Source organism: Poecile atricapillus, chromosome 1 (assembly GCF_030490865.1).
Source record: "Poecile atricapillus isolate bPoeAtr1 chromosome 1, bPoeAtr1.hap1, whole genome shotgun sequence".
Taxonomy (NCBI): domain Eukaryota; kingdom Metazoa; phylum Chordata; class Aves; order Passeriformes; family Paridae; genus Poecile; species Poecile atricapillus.
The window spans coordinates 134,540,936-134,559,257 of NC_081249.1; the positions used below are offsets into that span (position 1 = coordinate 134,540,936).

General features: G+C 50.2%; 2 protein-coding genes and 1 long non-coding RNA gene across 4 annotated transcripts in view; all 3 read right to left on the bottom strand.

Annotated features, from left to right (window-relative positions):
* Positions 1-5,285, bottom strand: part of LSP1 (lymphocyte specific protein 1) — a 48,569-nt gene extending 43,284 nt beyond the window's left edge. For both annotated transcript variants that reach the window (XM_058863503.1, XM_058863495.1), the window contains exon 1: positions 4,592-5,285. In XM_058863503.1, coding sequence (XP_058719486.1) covers positions 4,592-4,671 — 80 coding nt within the window. In that variant the 5' untranslated portion in view covers positions 4,672-5,285. The remainder of the gene's footprint in view (positions 1-4,591) is intronic.
* Positions 5,286-5,420: 135 nt separating this feature from the next.
* Positions 5,421-7,399, bottom strand: TNNI2 (troponin I2, fast skeletal type). The gene is made up of 5 exons (XM_058863617.1): positions 7,229-7,399; positions 6,821-6,949; positions 6,309-6,398; positions 6,000-6,176; positions 5,421-5,693 (listed from the first exon to the last, which is right to left on the bottom strand). The coding sequence occupies exons 1-5, from the start codon at positions 7,382-7,384 to the stop codon at positions 5,595-5,597; spliced, it is 651 nt and encodes a 216-aa protein (XP_058719600.1). The 5' UTR covers positions 7,385-7,399; the 3' UTR covers positions 5,421-5,594.
* A 1,813-nt stretch (positions 7,400-9,212) lies between these two features.
* On the bottom strand, positions 9,213-11,495 carry LOC131592291 (uncharacterized). Its single transcript, XR_009280572.1, has 2 exons — positions 10,935-11,495; positions 9,213-9,247 (listed from the first exon to the last, which is right to left on the bottom strand). It is a non-coding gene; the product is annotated as an uncharacterized LOC131592291 (long non-coding RNA).
* Positions 11,496-18,322: the final 6,827 nt, after the last annotated feature.

Genomic DNA, 18,322 nt, shown 5'->3' on the forward strand with positions numbered 1-18,322 from the left:
CCTCACACATCTGGTGTGTGTTAGGACAGGTGACCTGGCAAGGAAAACATACACGGGCTCCAAGTGGGGCTGGTTAACCCACTCATGAGCCTCTGTGGAACATGTGGACAGGCTGAGGACCCTGAGACACCTGGCCAAGCCTCGGGAGAGCTGGGCTCAAATCTCACTAAGTGGCCTGTGCTTCCTAGCTGATACTGGGAAATCAGGGGGTGATTCGGGTGCCTAGTGTGGGATGCCTTGGGCTGCCAAGGCCTGGCAGATGTCACACAGGTTCAATAGGAAACCACTTCTTCTGGGTACCATACCCACAGTAGGCAGGTTCTACAGTCAGGGCATCCCTTCACCTTCCTAAACCTCTCAACCTCAGCTGTCTGTCCTTGCAGTAGAGATAACCTGTCCTCTATTCCTGAGGCAGTAGCCACAGAACACCCATCATGGTGACACCCTGACCTTGGCTGGGCACTCTGTGTGTTCCTCTAGTACCGACCACACCAACTTCATGCCATACAGGACAGTTGCTTCCCCAGAATGTGCAGCACCTCCTACGACACATTTTTTGACCCATACCAGGTGGCCATGATCCAGAACATGACCTGGGTAAAGAGGCCTGACCCCCTATCATAGACCCCCATGTCTTCCTTTCATTGATGTACATCTCCAAGGCTTCTCCTCATGAAAGGCTTTAGAACAGAACCACACCATGAAGATCCATTCCCCATGCATTTAGCTTCAAAGGGTGCCAAAGCACCCCTCAGTAATCTCAAAGTCTCAGCCTGATGCAGAATTTATTTGACTCATTAAGAGAACAGGAACTGCAGCTACAGGAGGTCCAAGCTGCTGTACAAGCTGGGGGAGCAGCTTGTTCTACCTGTTCCAGATGAGCAGTCACCATCCCTCCCAGGCAGGTGTGCAAAGCTGGACTGTGGCAGGAGGGCAGCATGGGGAGGATGAAGTGGGACCATGAAATCCTTGTGATACTCCCTCTGAGTCCCTGAGCACCACTGCAGGTTTGCAGTCAGCCAGAGCCAGATTACACTCTCAGGAGCCTGGTGGTCATACCAGTGCCTCCTGGAGCCTGAGCAGCAACTTTATCTGGACCAGGATTCCCACCCCCCCTCAAAGAAAAAACTGCTCCAAACAAAAACCTGGCACTAACAAGGTCTTGGAACACCTCCTGGCCAGATGTGAGTCAGTCCTGACAGAGGCAGCAGCCAGGCTGGATGAGTGCCTAGCTGGGAGCAAGCCCAGCTCTGAAGAGAGCACCAGGGCAGCAAAGAGTCAGCTCAGCCCCCAGGCAGACCCCACAGTTGGGCTTGTGGGTCACAAGGGTGACAGATGCAAAGGGGGATGTAGAGAGAGCATCAGTCAGGGCTGGATTAGCAAGGTCAGTGAAGGTCAGAGCAGAGAGGCCCAGGATCCCCAGGGCATGCCAAGATTAAGCACTTCCCTGCTGCACAGCCAGCCCTTCCAGTTATCACAGGGTTTTCAGATTTGGGGAGAAGCCCTAAACCCTCTGAAGTAAGTTCACCTTACAAAATCCAGGGGCAAGGGATTCCCACAAGCTTCAGAGCCAGACTTCACATCAAGAGTTTTAAAAAAGCCAGCCTTCCAGCCAGCAGAGAGTCTTCTGTGTTTTAAAAAGAAAAATGCAATTCAAATGAAGGCTGCTGGGCAATCCCCTGCTTTAGCACACACTCCTCCAAACCCGTAGCTTTACATAGCAAAATAAGCTTGGAGGCAAGGCAAGGCTAGCCAGGCTTAATTTATTTTTTTCCCCCCAAGGAGAAAAGGACAGTGAAGGCACCTGATACCTCCTATAATTAGAGACAGTTCTTTATCCCTAATGCCACTGCCAGAGCACCTATATCCAATTTGGAAACCAGAAGTATAGCCCAGCTTCATTAAATAATCCATCTGGTCCTCCACTGTTAATTTCCCTACTATTTTTCCACTTTAATGAGCCCAGCTGGGTCAAACTGTGACCAGTTACTCCTGTGCAGGGATCAGCTATCCCTCCATTCTACCCCCAAGGAATCTGGTGTACTGAGGGGTCCAAAAACTCTCCAAGTATCAGTTTTCCCAAACAACCTCCTTCCAACCATGGGTATACTTAGCAACAGCAGTCATTTCAGCAAAGACCCTTGAGACTCCTCTAAGGATCTGGAGAATTCAAGACAGCTGGGGATGGACGTGGCAAGGAAAAGCCTGGGGCTTGCTGGCACAGCAGAGCCTCTCCCCAGGCAGTGACCATACATGGGCTGCCTGCCCTGCAGCTCATGGGGAGGGAAGCCCCAGGAGGACAGAGACAGGGGAATCTGGGAAAACCCAATCTGCCTCCCAGGTGCAGATGTCCTGCAGAGCACAGCCCAAGGGATGTGTATGGGTGTAGGAACTAAGGGCAGGAGTTATCTGAACCCTCCAGGGCTTTATGGAGAGAGGTCTGAATTACAGACCCTGAACATACTGAGCTCCCAACCTCTCCCCATCAACGCAGGAGAACCCAAGCAGCCACCTCTCCAGAGCTCCCCCCAGCTTCTTGCTTATTTGGGAAGGCTCACACCGCAGCAGTTTCCCATACAGCAATTCCAGCTCATGGAAGAGACCATAACACTGGTCTGCTTTAGGCAGTGTTACACCAGCATCAGCAGGACTTTGCCAGTATGTCCCAGTTTGTATGGGGAAACAGAGTAGGCTATGTTCAAATTAATATTTCTAGGACACCTTCAAGGCATGCTCCTATATTCACTGGGCACAAGTTAAACAGACAAGGTTCTATGTTCATTGTCTATGGAAACACAGAGCCAATATTTTTCTCCTGACATCTCCCACGGTGCATTACACCCAGGAGCCTTGGGATTTACCTTCCTGGTAGCTCCATCACAAGACTGGTTGCTCTGACAGCCATCATGCTTTAGGCTGTCCTTAGAGCCTTGTCCTGCCTCCAGCCATACATGGGTCAGCTTGAAAAGAGCTTTTTCATCGAGGAGAGGAGATCAGGGGGACAAGCTAGCCACAGGGTGAGAAAAGGTAGACCCAAACAGCAAACGCTTCCTTCCTCCATTTTGGGAGTGGAAATCACCAGTCTAGCAAGCGTTTAAACAGCACAAGGAAAACCAAGGGAAGTTTAGAGCTCCACATGAAGCTATTATACAAATTGTAAGGGCAAATAATTCTTCACATTTTTAAAACAAAGAGGAACTCATTTCTGCTTGCTATTTTTGCCACCAATTTTCATATTTCATTAAGATTCTAAAACACAGCTAGAGAGGAAAGGATGTGCCACCCTGCTGTCAATGTTCACACTCTTTTTAAACAAGGCTGTAAGGGTCTGTGTGCTACAGAACAGACTCCTCCAGACAGACTTTTATTTAGCAGGAACTCCAGCAGGAAACAGAAAAGGGAACAAGCTGACCCAGCCCCACCGGTGGCCCTGCATGCACCAAAGTACCTGCACTTAGTGCAGCAAGAGGGGAGCAGGAAGGTTTGCTTGCCTTGTGCCACGCACAGCACCTGCTCCTTGCTGCTGCAAGGTGAGCCGAGCCTGTGGCAGAGGCACAGCCAGGAGGAACAATGCTGGGAATCACATCCATCCCGATGCTGAGGAAACCCCTGTGTTCCCCCAGCAGCCAAGGCTTCCCCTTTGTTCCAGCATCAAGTCGTGTACAGAGCCTTCTAGCACCTTTTGAAGCTTCCAGTCAAATCTTCAGCCAAGGCTAATTGCTGTCAGGTGTCAGCCGAAGCACTTATTGCAACCACTGATGACAGGAGACGACACACCTTTCTCCTCTCATTGTCACTCAAGGGTATTTTTTCCTGTCAACATTAGCTGTGCCGGCTCTCAGAAGCCTTGGGGAGAAATGCTAATGCAAGCTTTGAAGCTGGAGGTGAAAAATCAGGCAACCTCCTAAACTCCCTGGATGCTCAGCCTGAATCCAGTTCAAATCTGAGTACTTCTGGGTGATGCACTTTGTCCAAGCTTATCTGTCTGCCACCACCACAGACAGACATGGTCTCTGCTACTGATCTGTCTTCTTGTAGCCCTCATGGAAAGTATCTGTATTCAAGTGAAGAGACCCCAAATTTTACAGTCTCTGCTGATGAAGCAATAAAGCAGAGCAGAGGCACAGGGAGATATATAACTTTACAGCAGCCAGCCTGAAACATTGCCAGGTTAATTCGGCTGGAGACATAGGGGATGCAGCAAGAAATCAGATGTGCTCAGCAAGGAGAGGAGGCAGCTGGTCTCCACATTAGAGAGGTCTTAGAGATGGGACTGATTGCAGCCACAGAGCAGCTCCAGGTCACCAGACCTCTCACTTGCGCTTGCCTGCTTCTGGGGCTGGGATTCTCCACCCGATCAACCCTTTCCCAAGGGCTTTGAAGCTCAAAGGGGATGAGACCTTCAGGAAATCTAAGTCTCCTTCTAGCTGGAGAAGTTTATCAAAAGCCTGATGGAACCTCTGATCTATTCCAGCCTCATGGCTCATCGTTGTTCTGGATACACATCCTCCTTTCCCACCATGCCCTCCCAGCTTCCCAGCTCCCCAGTATCCTGGGACTGGAAGGCAGCTGTGGTGTCCCCAAGCCTCACCTCTCGTACTCCCCAGGGGATTCATCTCCCACTTGGCTCACTCCTCCTGCACCCTCCTGGCACCCGTCCGAGTCTGACATCTTCTCCCCTGGTTGGCACAGCAGCCCCACAGACAGCTCCAGCACCACGGTGCTGCCGCTGTTTTGCTTTTCCTGTGCTCAGCAGAAGTGAGCTGTGCCGGAAACTTCATGGGCTGAGGGTTTGTTGGGGGGATGGGAGAGGGCAGAAGGAAGGTGAATTTGGGGATTTGTTCTGTTTTAAAAGCCATTGAGACTGATTTAAGATTTTACTTGTCAGCAGCTAGAAATTTGGAAGTCCTGGGCTAACCCAAAAGAAAAGTGGGCAGCATGGACATCCCCACCATGGCAGGAAGAGGAGTGACCCCACTGCCCCTCCAGCTCCCCATGCCACTCTCACCACAGCCATCATCTCTAAAACACAGCACCCTACACTGTACCAGTCCCAGGGTGCTGCTGCAAGTGCTGCCAAGGTTGTCCTTACCTCACATCTCTCAAATCCCACTGGAGCCAAAGGGTCTGCTTCTGCCCTGCAGACACCACCCCTCTCCCCCCTCTTCAGCTCTTCCCCACAGCTTCCTGCTGATGCCATCATGGGTTGAGGTTCTGCAACACCTCCTGGGGCTCCTTGGATTGTTATCTCTTTGTCTCTTCACCACTGGAGAAGGGCATGAGCATCAGCAGCTTTGGACAGGGACCAAGAGCAGAGAGGTCCCCCATCTCCTCAGCACAGCCCCTGCCAAAGCCTCCCCATTCCCACCAGGACTGCCGCAGTGGGGCAGTCCCTGCTGGCACCATGGCACGAGTCAGGGTCTGGCCACCCAGGCAGGCAACACCCACCTCTCCCACCAAAGCTTTATTTACATCACTGCTGCCATGATGCAGCTCTTCACAAAACTAGAGAGAAATGGCACCCAGTCAGTGCCCCTGAGCCCGGCGCGGCAGCGGGGACAGAGGGGAGAGGACAGGTGTGGAGATGCAGGTGCTTAGGACTCGCCAGCCTCGAACATCTTCTTTCTGCCCTCCATTCCAGACTTCTCCTCAATGTTCTTCCTCCAGTCACCAACATCACGGAGATCCTTCTCCTGGAGGAGGGATGATTGTGTTCGGTGTGAATGGTGCCAGCGTAAGAACCCACCTGGCCTGGGCCCCACACCAGTCCACCCATGGAAACCCCCATGTCAGCTAGAGGAACCCAGTTCCACCCATGCTATACATCTTTTTGAACTGCACCCTCCTGTTTCAACACCATGGGTGCCAGAGAAGGAAATGCTGAGCAGGAAGAACATTATGGAGAAAGAGTCATTCTCAACCCTGTCTATCATACAGGGTGTGAGCCCTGAAGGGTGAGGGCAGCTCCTGTTAGGGAAAAAAGGAAGAGGGAAGGATACCTTCTCAGTGTCCTCTTTCTTCACTTGCTTCAGGTTGGCTCGGAGGTCCATGCAGACCTTGTGCTTGGAGCCCAGCAGGGCCCGCAGCATTGCGTCAGCGGACATGCGTACCCTGCGCAGCGGTGGCCGCTTGAACTTGCCACGCAGGTCAAAGAGTTTCTGGCTCAAGTCTTCCAGCTGGGGGGGATGAAATCAGGGGGTTGGAGAGAGAGCAGGGCATGGGTTTCATGAGATGGGCCCAAACAGTGCAGGGAGGCACAAGGAATGGGCTGCAGACTCCCCTGAAGGATGGCTCCAGGGGAAACTCACCTCCTTGGTAGTCTTCTGTAGCTTCACCTCTGTGTCATACCTCTCCTCATCCACTGACTCTATCTTGGCATGAAGCTTTTTGCACAGATCCTGGGAAGAAAGCAAAGAGGGATGTTGACTGCTAGGACCCACACACAGCTCCTCTCTCCTGACTGCTCTGGCTCTGAAAGCACTCAGTCCAGAAGACTAGATGGGACTGACGTGAAGAGGGGCTTGTCAGCCAACTCCTAATCTCCATGCTACTGGCTGCATGCAAATGCTGCCTCAACACATCATTTAAAACACATCTTTCCTGCCAGCAAGATGCCTTTTTTTTTTTGCAGAGAGACCCTCCTTGCCTCTCAAGCCAGCTGCCAGCTGGTGACTGATGACTGCCAGCCAGTCTATCTGGCTCCAGGGTAACACAGGTGAGGAGAGGGTCGAGGTGGGAAGGCCAGTCTAGATCCACCAGGCTGACTGATGGAGCCAAATATTTTCTGCCCCAACACTGAAAGAGTTAAAGAAGCCTGTACCTGAAGTTCCTGCATGGATCCTGGGAGTGACAGAGGAGGGCAATGTTCTGCCAGGTAGTTTTGCTTTTCCACTTCTTTAGCAGCTGCTTCTTTTTCTATTTCAGTGGCAGCAAGCTGGAGCATAGCACTCTGGAAGGCAGCACGAGAAGGGTCAGTGCAGGGTGGAAGCAAGGAAGGAGGGTAGGGGGGTCATCAGGAGAGTGGGAGAGGCAGCCTGGGGAGTTCCCATAAATACCACCATTTCCAACCAAGGGATATGATGGAGACCCAGTAAGGAGTGGGGTGAGAGGCCCCTACATTGTGCAATGTGGCATTTTCCAGTAGGGAGAGTGCTGAGAGCTGGCTGGCTTGGGATGGGAGATGGGAAAGTCAGGACACACATCACACAGCCTCAGCAGTGCCACGTACCTTCAGGTGCTGCCGACGGGCAGTGGCTGCCCTCCTCTTTTTCTGCAAGTGGAAGAAGCAAGAGAAAAGAAGGTTATCAGGTGCCCATTCCCCTTTCCATTGCCCTTCCCCATGCAATGCCACAATCCTGCAGCCCTGCCAGGGAGATGGCTCCATCCTGACACACAGTTGGTCCCCAGACCAGCAGCACTCAAGGAAGAGACTCCCTGCTGAAACCAGCTTTGCCAACCTCACATAGCTAAAACCTACAGAGTCCCTCCAGAAAAGATAACAAGGGGGATGAACTTGAAAATATATGTATAAAATATAGCTTCAAACTTGGCTTCTTGAGACTTTTAGCCTTTTCTCTAATTTCCTCTTCATCAGATGTGTTTTACTTTGCACTCAAGCCAACAACCCCCATGTCCCTGGGCACTTGGGAGCTGTGGGATGTCTTTCTGAGCAGTCCAGGGCACGTGTCCTTCTGACTCTGGTGACAAGGACAACCAGGCAGGTGAAAACATGAAGGCTGTGTAATTTCTTTGAGCTGAAAAGACCCAGCACAAGTGATACTGAAGCAGGGGTTCATCACAGCTGGAGGACAGACATGACCACAGACTGTCCTTCTGTACTTGTCATACTGGATCAGCAGCAACAAGACTCCTACTTATAAAAAAGCCCACAACTTCTGCATTTCAGCTGTTTCCTGAGCATTTCACCCAGAAGACTGGGCATGGTTGAGTTGGGCTGGCCAAGGGGAAACAGGTCTGATATGCTGAGGGGCGGGGAGTAGAAAGCAGCACTTGGGTGTGGGTCTGCGCTGCATAGAGGAGGAAGTGGATAAGGATGTGCAGAGTGAAATGTAACAAAATCTGACATGTCTCACATATGCAAATGGCCAAAGCCCTCCTGAGAGGGCTGGAGGGCTCAGCAGAAAAAAAGCCATCTAGCTCTGAGATGCAGCACACTATTAACCATCAGATAATCAGATCCCTTGAGGGCTATTAGTCCAGGGCTTATTCTCCATCTGAAAACTGGTACCTTAGCAAAGAGTGTCCTCCCAGCTTTTTCTGGGAGGTCTGGGGTTGATGGGGAGTAAAAGAACATGTTGGATATTAGCACCATTTTGTGGTACTTCTATGTGTCCCTGACATCCTCTTTTCTCTCAGTGAGAACAAGCTGGAGCTTCTGGTGTTTCAGACATACGGGGAGATGCCAAACAAATATGAAGGATGGAGCAATTTGCTAAGAGGAAACGTGGAGTGACAAAGCCATGAACAATCCTCCCACACCTTCCCCTGCATTTCTCCAGACGCCCCCAGTCCCACCCAGCTCTGCCAGAAGCCAGGCAAAACTTGCTAAGAATGCAACCTCCACCCTGCTCACACTCCCCTGGATCCAGGTTTCCTTGGATTGCCTTTGAGAAGTGATTTGTCAGTGCTCAGTGGGTAGAAAATGAAGGGCTAGATGTGGGGAAGGAGAAGAGGATGCGAGGCCAAGGGCAGGATGGGGGATGGATGATAGAGCAGAGGCAGCTCTGGACCATTGCCTTCCCAGCACCACCTCGTGGCCGGCTGGGGAAGCAGGAATGAAAGGAAAAAAGCATCTAACTCCGAGCCAGGGAACAAAAAAAAGACTTTCAAAAGGGATTTTTATTCTCCTTCACGTGTTTACTAGGAGGAGTCAGGAAGAAAATAACCATGAGCCATTCTTCCCACACACACACCCAGCAGCTGATTTTTCTATGAAAGAACAGTGAAGCCAGGACTGCTGCCACAAGCAGTACTAAAGGAAAAAAAACCAGCAAAACACACTTACCTCTTCACTGTTTAGGAAAAGCAGATGAACAAGGAAAGGAAGGAAGAGAAAGGGGAAGGAGGAAAAAAAGGCAGTTAGTTAGTATCCTAACTGGAAACAAGCAGAAGAATCTTAACAAGCATAAAAGTTGGCAGTTGAACTGAAGTTTTTAAATGCCAACAATATATTAAAGACAGAAAAATGGGAACTTACTCAGACATCTTGGTTTAGATGGTTGTGAACCTGAAATGAAAACCATAAAAAAAGTTCAAAAATATTCATCTGGGTGGTCACTTTCTTGGGTTTAAAAACAAAGCAAGACTCCTCTAGAAAATAAAATGAGGAAGTGGTCTGTTCTTATTTCCCAACTTCACCAATTTTTTATCATATAGGGAACTAGCTTGCAGTTTGTAGATGAAAGCCAGACATCTCCTCATAGCAACACAAACCTCAGCATCAAGGGACTTCTGGAAAAGACCAAATGGGGCTGAGCCAGAGAAAGAGAGATCTGTGGCAGAGATTCCTGCAGGTATGGTTCTTGTCTGACCTCCAGGAAACCATTTTATTCAATGAAGGAAGAAAAGGCAAAAACTATTTTCAGTTTACTGCTTCACTTTGCCAACCTTACTTCACTTCATAAACAAGAAATATCCCAAAGCCTGCAAAGGGCTGTCAATGACCCTAGGTGACAAGGAAGGAAGGATTTAAGAGGATGCTGCTGCCAGCGTATGCACTCATACTGCGGGACAGGGGAGCCTCAGCAGCAACCTCAGCACAAGTGATGTAGAGCAGGGTTGGAAGTTGTGGTTGATACAGGCACAAAAAAATTCCCCAGACAATTCCTTGCATTTGCTTTAAGTGGAAATTTTACACGTACAACACAGTGTATCAGGGAAGAGATGGAAGAGCATCTTTGCTTTGCTGTAAATTATTTCCACATAAATAGAATTTTACTTTTCTATCAGAGCAATATCTGTACCGCTTGCATCTCCTAAGCTTGTCCTTTGCAGAGCAGACAAGGCCCCAAAACGCAGCCCTCTGCAGACTTCTCTCAGGAGGGGAAGTGTTAATGGGGGCTCACGCCCGAGGCAGGAGGCACAGCTTGCAGGGCCAAGGAAACTTTATCCTGGAAAATGTGCAGGCCCATCACATTACTTCAGAGAGGAGCGGGGGGGAAAGTGCTTCTAAAAATGGCCAGGGAGCTGCAGAAGGAGCTGCAGCTGTCTCCTGGGCCGGCAGGCTCTCCCCGGTGCCAGCCCCGTGACTCGGGGAGGCCGGAGCGCTGCGGAGCAGAAGCCGCCGCAGGTGTCGGGGCTGCGGCTGGGGCGCGGGGCTGCCGAGGAACGCGCGCTATTTTCACTCACATCCCTCCCCGCACACACGCTCCCAGCCCGACGCCGGGCAGCCACGGCCACAACGCCAGGCTGCAGCTCCCTGCCCGCGACGTGGGCTCCCAGTCACCTGTTCTGCGGGGAGGACACCATAAATTTGGATGTCGGCGCCTGTCCGAGGGTGTTTTTGGGGAGGAAGGCGCTGCAAGGGCCGGGTAGGGAGCTGGAGGAAGGGTGTAAGTAAGGGAGCATAGCAGAGTCACCGCAGACAAGGATCCTGAATCCTATGGCCCTGGGGAGGTCAGCGTTAGGCTCCACTTGTCCTCGCCATTCAAGCTGACAGCAAAACCAGCCAAGGCAGGGGAAAGCATGCAATCATAAAGGAAAAAGCTCGCTGGAAGAGACAGAGGGAACCTGTCCGATGCGCAGACCCTCTCTGACAAGCAAAGGATGGAGAAAGTGTTATTAGCACCCCTGTTTCTCCCAGCAGGCCACCCCCACCTGGTGTTTATCTCCTTAATACTCAGGTAAGTAAATCCGCTCCCCCATCGCTCCCTAAGAGCAAGCTGGGTCATTAGGACGTATGCAAAAAGGCTCACCCGGGTCTGCAGAAAATCAGAGTCGTGCTGGCTGGACAGGATGGACAGACGAGCCACAGGCAGCTGGCTGAGTAAGGAGGTATAAAAGGGCTTCTCGGGTGGCTCAGCAGAAAATCCACCTTCTCTTTAAGGGCATGGAGACCTTCTCAGACCAATGATGTGCAAGAGTCCCCCGTGCACCTCCCTTGCCTGGGGCAGGCTGGGCCGGCAGGAGAACAGGAGAGGGCAGCCCCCAGGGAAGGAGGGGTGGGGAGGAGGAGAACATCTTCTACCCATGGGATCCAGAGGAGCTGGGGAGGTGTTTTTCCTCAGAAGTGCCAAGGAGGGAGCCTTCCTCTCCCTTTTCTTGCCACCAACCAGTCACAATAGATATGGCTTCAAATCTGTGGGGAGCCCAGGCTCCCTGCACACAGCCATCCATCTGCAAGGCCTCTAATTAAAATTTCCCCTTGGATACACAGAGTGGCTTATCCATGGACAAAGGCATAACTCAATTTGCCTTCAGGGGCTTGGGAGCAACTGTGCCCTTCAGGAAGGAAGAAAGAGCTTGGCACCCCAAATATCCACTGCCAACAGCAAATGCGAGAGCAATCCCTCAATAAGCCGTCCAGCACTAGCATGCTTTTTAAACCTCAATTAGTTCCCTCACACAGGAAATACTTGCAGTTCTTCCCTGTGTGGAATATTTCAACACAACTCAGTTTTTTTAAAAAAAACAAGCTGTGGATCTGGTGCAGGCAGCCCTAAGCCTCAAATCCAGCCAGCGGCTAGGCAGAGGCAGCTGAGCATGAGGGAGCAGCCCCATGCTGACAGCAAGACGGGTAATCCCCCGTGGGATGACCCAGACCCATATCTCCATGGATCTGAAGGAGAAGCAGGTGGAAACGTGGCTGGAAATATTCCCCAGCCCTGGTCACAGCGCATGTAGTCCGTGTGTGTAGGGGATCCCATGGAGACAGGGACCCAAACAGCTCCTGCTCTCCTCCCCCAGGCCAGGCGCTCCCTCCTCTTCCAGCTGGGGTTTTTTAGGCTGATTCAGACATGGCCCTGGCAATTTTTTCCAGGCGCCCTACAGACATTATATAGATAGTGGCAAATCCCTTGCTGCAGGCTTCCTGTTTCACTGCCCTCACCACCATGCAAGTAGTGCTGCAGATGCTGCTGAAGGACGAGCATGTCCTCGGTATGGGGCTGGTGTCTTGCAGGGGTTTGCTGTGGTAGCAGGTGGAGGAGGGAGAAACCCCTAGCGTGGGCAAGGCTGGGTCCACTTGGGATATGTCTCTTTGAAATGCTGCAGCTACACATTCTGGCCTCTGCTGGCCCCTCCAGAGAGCCGCTCAGCTCTTGGTGGAAGAATTAAAACTGGGGCAGTTCTTCATTCAAAATTCCCCACAGCCAGGAATTTTCCTTCAGCTCTGTGGGATGAAGGCATTCTGGACCTCCTGGAGTCCAGGCATGCGGCACAGCAAAAGAGATCTGCTCAAAATTTCAAGTGTGTGGTTATCACCTTGTGACAGGAAAGTGTTGGCCTGATATAGTGGAAGAATGAAGTTTAAAGAAAGAAATCCCATGAACAAAATATTGGCCAACAGAAGTGTTTGTAGGATATGGGAGAAGTGGATGGTGAGGTGTGGTAATAGGATGAGCAAAAGGCTTTCCATGGAGCTGCCTTGCACAGGGGTCAAGCGGTAGGGCAGCTCTCCCTGAAAAAGAAAGAAGCACCAGACTTAAATGGCAAGAGGAAGAAACCCAGTGAGGAGAAGGAAGAACAGAAAAACAAATCCGTGTCAAAGTTAGAAGACATGGTTAACGTTAAGAAAGCCAGAAGTTTCCAAAGGAATTATATAAGTGTTTGAGTGATGAAAGAACAAGTTTATTGCAGAAAAGCCCAAGGAAGGCTTAAGGAAGCTCCAGACCCATCCTTCAAAGGGTATTTGGCTCTCAGTATTAGGTATTAGTGAGGTAATTAGGCAGGGGCCAGGAATGGATGCACTGTTCATATTTGGGTACTTTCCTATGGAGCATCTGAGCCTGTTCCTTTCCCTCATTTCCCCCCACCTGAGCTAAAGGAATGCACTGTGGGTGTGGGCCACCATTCCCAGAGCACTTCCACCATCCTGCAAGGTCAGACAGAGGGAAGACCTGTCACACACAGGAGGTTCTGCATGATTTTTTAGAAGCTCAGGTGTGGCTTTTATGGGTCAGGCTCCTCAACAGAATCATCATGTGTTGGAAGGATGAGGCTGATGAATCCATGCAAGCTGTCCCTCATAACATCCTCCTACTCCTTTACACCTTGCCTCCTCTTCAACATCCCACAAGCTTCAAGTGGACAGGCACTATGGAATGATGTGACACCAGATGATACTAGGCCTTATTTCCTATGACACTGTTAGCAAACCACAAGCATGCTACTCAGCAGCAATTGTGATCATGCTAAAAGTCCAGGAAAGATCACTGGGGAAACCTGTATTTGACCACCCTTTGTTTTCCCAAAATCGCATCACACCAAAGAAAAGCACATCCTGCCGAAGACCCATTCCCCTTCAGTGTGTCCCTAAAAGAGCTCCCCATTTCTCTCCTTCTGCTGACACCAACCCCCAGGAGCTCTACAAAGGAAGGCCATCACTTTCACATCTTTGTGCCAGTGCTGTCCTACATCCCATAGTTACAGCCACCTCCTTTGCCCATGAAATGGGATTAAGGTTTTTGGCTTTTCCTCTTCAGGGCTGCTGCCAACCAACACAGCCACCCTGTCTGTTTAGCTCCATGCTATCTTTCTTGACAGGGAGTGCTTCAGGCACATGATGTTGATACCCTCAGGCTCCAAACCCACCAGCAGGTCCTGCTGACACTCTTCATGTTCAGCAGATACATCACAAACTCATAAGCAGACAGCTGCTTCATGCTGTGTTTGACCATCAGCTACACTATGATGCACACAGGACCCTGGGAGAAGCCATCCCAGCAGTGGATGAGGACAAAATTCCCTTTTTCCAGTGAGCCTTTGATGCATTCATCACTGTCCCAGAAACAGGGCTGCCCCATTCCATGACAGTCCGCATGGAGCAGAGTTGGCAGCCCCCTGGAAAGTGAACACCTCTGACCAGTGCTGGTCCGTGCCCAGGCCTTCAGCATTTAATGTGTACAGGAGGTGATCCCTCTGGAATTTCCACCCAGCTTGCCCCTGGATAGTATTACCCAAGTGACCCAACACCTGATCCCAATCCTTCATGTATATTGCACATCCTCAAAGCCTGGTTAAGACTAGGGTATGACCCAGAACATGTCTGGGGAACAAGATGAGACCTCTGTGTGCTCAAATGGGTACGGCTGAAACCTGTCTTTGCTCTCAAAAGGTCTTTCAGGTTCTCTATGCCAAGACAAAGCAGCAGGAAGAACATGGTGTTAGTTAAAAAGAAAAGGCCACAGAGCTCAAGAAAAACTGATAAATCACAAAGCTCTTCTCTCCCCGAGATCAGCAATTGCTCTACAAACCAGCAGCCATGCAAGGAATGATTCTCCAGAATTTATCCATTCCAAGAACACTGGCCTTTTGTAAACGCTGTGTGACCCCAGACACCTCATTTTACAAAAAAACCCCAAAACTGTCAACTGCAAAGACCCTTAGCAGCCTCAGCTACCTGCACACTTTGAGAGAGCCTTGGGAGAAGACAGCTGCAAGGAGATGGGCCTCTGGAAGCTCTTCTGGAGGTGCTTCTCATACAGGTTTGGCAACAGAGAGGATGAGCTCAGAGCAGGACAGGGCTGCGCCAGGAAAACTCAACCCCCAGCCCCACTGAGCATCTTTCAAGAACATCCCCAAAGCCAATTAATTCACAGAGTATCTGAGACATGAATTTTCTTTTATGAAGGCAGACCTGAGTTTAGCACATGTGCAAAAGTTGAGGGTGGTGTGGGATGAGTGCATTCAAAGCAGAGAAACCTTCAGCAGAGGCTTTTGCAGGTATGAACACATCCTTTGTCACATCCAGAGTGAACATCAAAGCCAAGTGTTTTAACTGGGCTGTTTTAAGTGAAAACCTTCATGCCAAGATTCAGGCTTCTATGTCTAAACTGCTCTGACTTGTATGTAAAAGTTAAGAGGAAAATGCTGTCTGTCCAGGGCAAAAACCAGACACCAGCTGGGCTGGTTTCCACATGAGACAGCCACCTCTTTCATGGGCACTGGGCTCTTTACCGGCTCTTCCAAGGGTGCAATGTTTCTTTTACTAAGTCAGCAATGACTGATGCACAACTCAAAGTGCCCATTTCCCACAGAGAGATTTTCAGGCTCAGACAAGAACATCTGCAATGTCCATTTTCATAAGCAAGGTGATGAAACACTTGTTTGCAAACCCACCATCTTCCCAGATGCTGCTCACAGAATGTAAAATATGATATGAGTTGGGTTGTTTGCAGGTCAAGGCCTCTTTTCAGCTCACTTAAACTCCTCTTCCTAACTGACTCTGTGCTTGTTTCTGCTCAAATTGAGTGGCAGTAAGTGCCTGCAGGGGTTTAATCACCTCTCTGTGAAGTCAGCAAAGCTGGTTGAGAAATTCCCATCTTGTTGACACACAACAAGTCATCACTCAGGGGTACCCATTCACCTGGAATGCCAAACTTCTTCAGGGTGCACTTTTTGCCCAGCAGCATGAAAGCTATGAAATCTTCATGCTGCTTCTCCTTTGGTTCCATCCTACCTAGACCTGAAATATGGAGAAATGAGAAGTCTGTTCAAATTGGAACTTTGGGAAGCAGCTCTGTGCACCCATTATTATTCCTGTTTCTCAGACTGGACTGTTTGGGGTTTCTACCTCTCCCTTCCTGCCCATGGCAGGGCAAGGTGCATTGACATGTAAAGTGATCCAAACAATATTTCTGTATCCAGAAGCATAACAAGCCCAACCTGAGGCAGGAACAGCCCCAGATACAAGAGCCCCAGCAGCAGTCAGGGTATGAGAAAGGAGCTGGGAAAAGGGAGGAAGAAAAAGAGGAAAAAAGGGTAGGAGAAAGAGGGTAGAGAAAGGGAGCTAGGGATAAGGATCCAGGAGCTAGAGCTTTTAAAAATAAGCCCATGAATGATGAAAGTACACATTTTGCCCATAAAATTGCAAGGCATAAAGATGCTAGCTAAGGAATATTTATAAAGCAGGCATGCTTGCTTCTAGTGAGAAGAGCTTAGATGCTCTCCAGCTCTCAAAAACTCAAAGACTAGCCAAAAAATCTGTGGCTGGAGGACAGCCAGCCCATACCCAGGCCGAACGATGACAGCCCGTAATCATTTTTGTCTCACTGCAGATGACTGGTGACAAGCACACATGAGGCTCAGCCTTCTCCTTGTGCAGCCCTCCCATTTGATTTCCTTGAGTGCAGGGACAAGTAACCAAAATAAAAAAAAACACTGAATGAGGGAATAATTCACTTTGGTAGGGACTTCTGGAGGTCAAAAGTCTTAGCTCTGGATGTAAATAATCGAGATTGTGAATCTTTATAACAAACACCTCAATTTTCAGTGCTTGTCTCTTCTAACAGACCTCTGCTTGGCCCAGGCCCTGCTTTTTGCCTTGCCACTGACCTGCAAAGCTGCTAATTAAATGTAGAGAGACAAACTCCCCATCCACCACCTGGGCACCTTGGATGGCTTGGATATCTGCTTGTGCTCCCCTTAACCACCAGCAAGACCCTCTTTGCCCCTGTGATGCAGGATCAGGCAAAGGCTGGCTCCTGTCTCCTGGAAAAAGCCACTCAGACACCTCCAGTATTGCCACATGGCTACCAACAGGCTATGCAGCCATGGGAACACGCTTGCACAGCATCGCTGCTTTCTCTCCCTCTTGAACACAGGCTCCATCTCCAGAAGAAGAAATCTTGGCTGGCAAGGCTCCCAACGGGGGCCACAGACCAGATGAGACAGAGACCCAGCTCAGAGCACGTACTGGCCTGCCCTCTAGATGCAGAGACGGGAATCCAGCACAGACACAAGCTGAAGAGGAGCTGGTTTTCCCCCTCCTTTACTTCTTTTCTTGTCGCATCTTCCGCCCTCCGAGTGCAGGAGGAGCATTGGTGAGGCAGAAGATGCTCAGACACCTGGCTTTGATCGATGAGGGACAAACACCCCCGCCAAGGCCACAGGGAGGTGAAAGGGAGATGGCTTGCACATGAGACAGGGCTGTCTGCCTTCCTGCAAACAGGCTTCTGAGCAGGCTGTGTTCATTTAGGGTGAAATAAGGCATGAAATGAAGCCCAGATCCACCAGCCCTACTTCAAACAGCTGCCAGCAGACACTAAGAGGATCCTGCCAGGGGAGGAGAGTGCTCAAAGCCGTGTTGTAAGCACATAAGGCTTACTGAGAAGGAGAAATGATGACGGAGGGAAAAAGCAGCCTTGGCGGCGCATTAAAAACTGGAGCTGGGTGGAGAACATCCACACCTGCTCGCCTCTCCCTCCTGAACAAACAACTCGGTTTGTTGAGTTTTACTGCACAAAGATTCACTCCAGGTTGCCCAGCTGGGCGCTCACTCCCACATTCCTTGGCCTTTCCCTTAAAACCACCATGGCCTTCCCTCTCCAGCTCTGCTCACCCAGCACTGCGCTGGCAATCCAGGCACTGAGCAAGGCCAAAGCTGGAGAGAGAAGGGGCAGGCACTGGTTTGGGGAGTAATGTTTCTCAAGGAGGGGCTGTCTCTGATCTCCTTCAGCTGCATCTGTTTTGGGACTAATATGCACATACTTTTATGCCCAGCCCCATAAATTATGCAGTGAACCTCAAGGCTATGACTTCAAAATAGAGGGACTGGAAAAAGCACACACACACACACAAATAAGAACTGCCTGTTCCAAACACCTCCAAAAGTCCTTTCTGGATGCTGCATGGCCCTAAATCACCACAACAACATCACCAAAAACCAGCCTGGCAATAGATTTGGAGCCCCAAACATAATTCAGAGACGGTCCCTTCTGCACAGCCTGTTCTAGGCTGATTCTAAGGTTGAGACTGAAGGCTGAGGCTTTAAAACTTCCCGTTACAAGTCTTTCTCAGGTGACTGATTTCCTTCTCCATCTCATTAGCAGTTGCCAGCAGATGCTGTTTCCCCAGCAGAAGCCACACTTCACTTGTTACAGTCATCTCAAAACCACCCTGTCATTTCTCCCCTCCTCACAGCCACAGTGAAGCCTGGAGAATATTCATCAAGAGGCAGACACAGCAGCAGCTTTTTATGGTTAAGCTCAGGTCATTAATCTCTATCGAGACTTTTCATAATCTTCCTCAGCTTCATGTTTGTTTAACTCTTGGATAGTTGCTCTGTGGTGCTCTGGGTAATCACAGATTAACTGCTTTTTAATATTAATAGCTTTTCATTAATGTGCCAGGCTCTCTCCCCTCC

Excerpts from the sequence above, each read along its gene's own strand:
- TNNI2 (XM_058863617.1), bottom strand. The coding sequence starts at position 7,384 with ATGGAGCCATCTCCCTGGCAGGGCTGCAGGATTGTGGCATTGCATGGG. Across the intron at positions 6,950-7,228 it reads CCCGTCGGCAGCACCTGAAG|AGTGCTATGCTCCAGCTTGC; the intron begins GTACGTGGCACT and ends GCTGCCTTCCAG. Across the intron at positions 6,177-6,308 it reads TACAGAAGACTACCAAGGAG|CTGGAAGACTTGAGCCAGAA; the intron begins GTGAGTTTCCCC and ends CATCCCCCCCAG.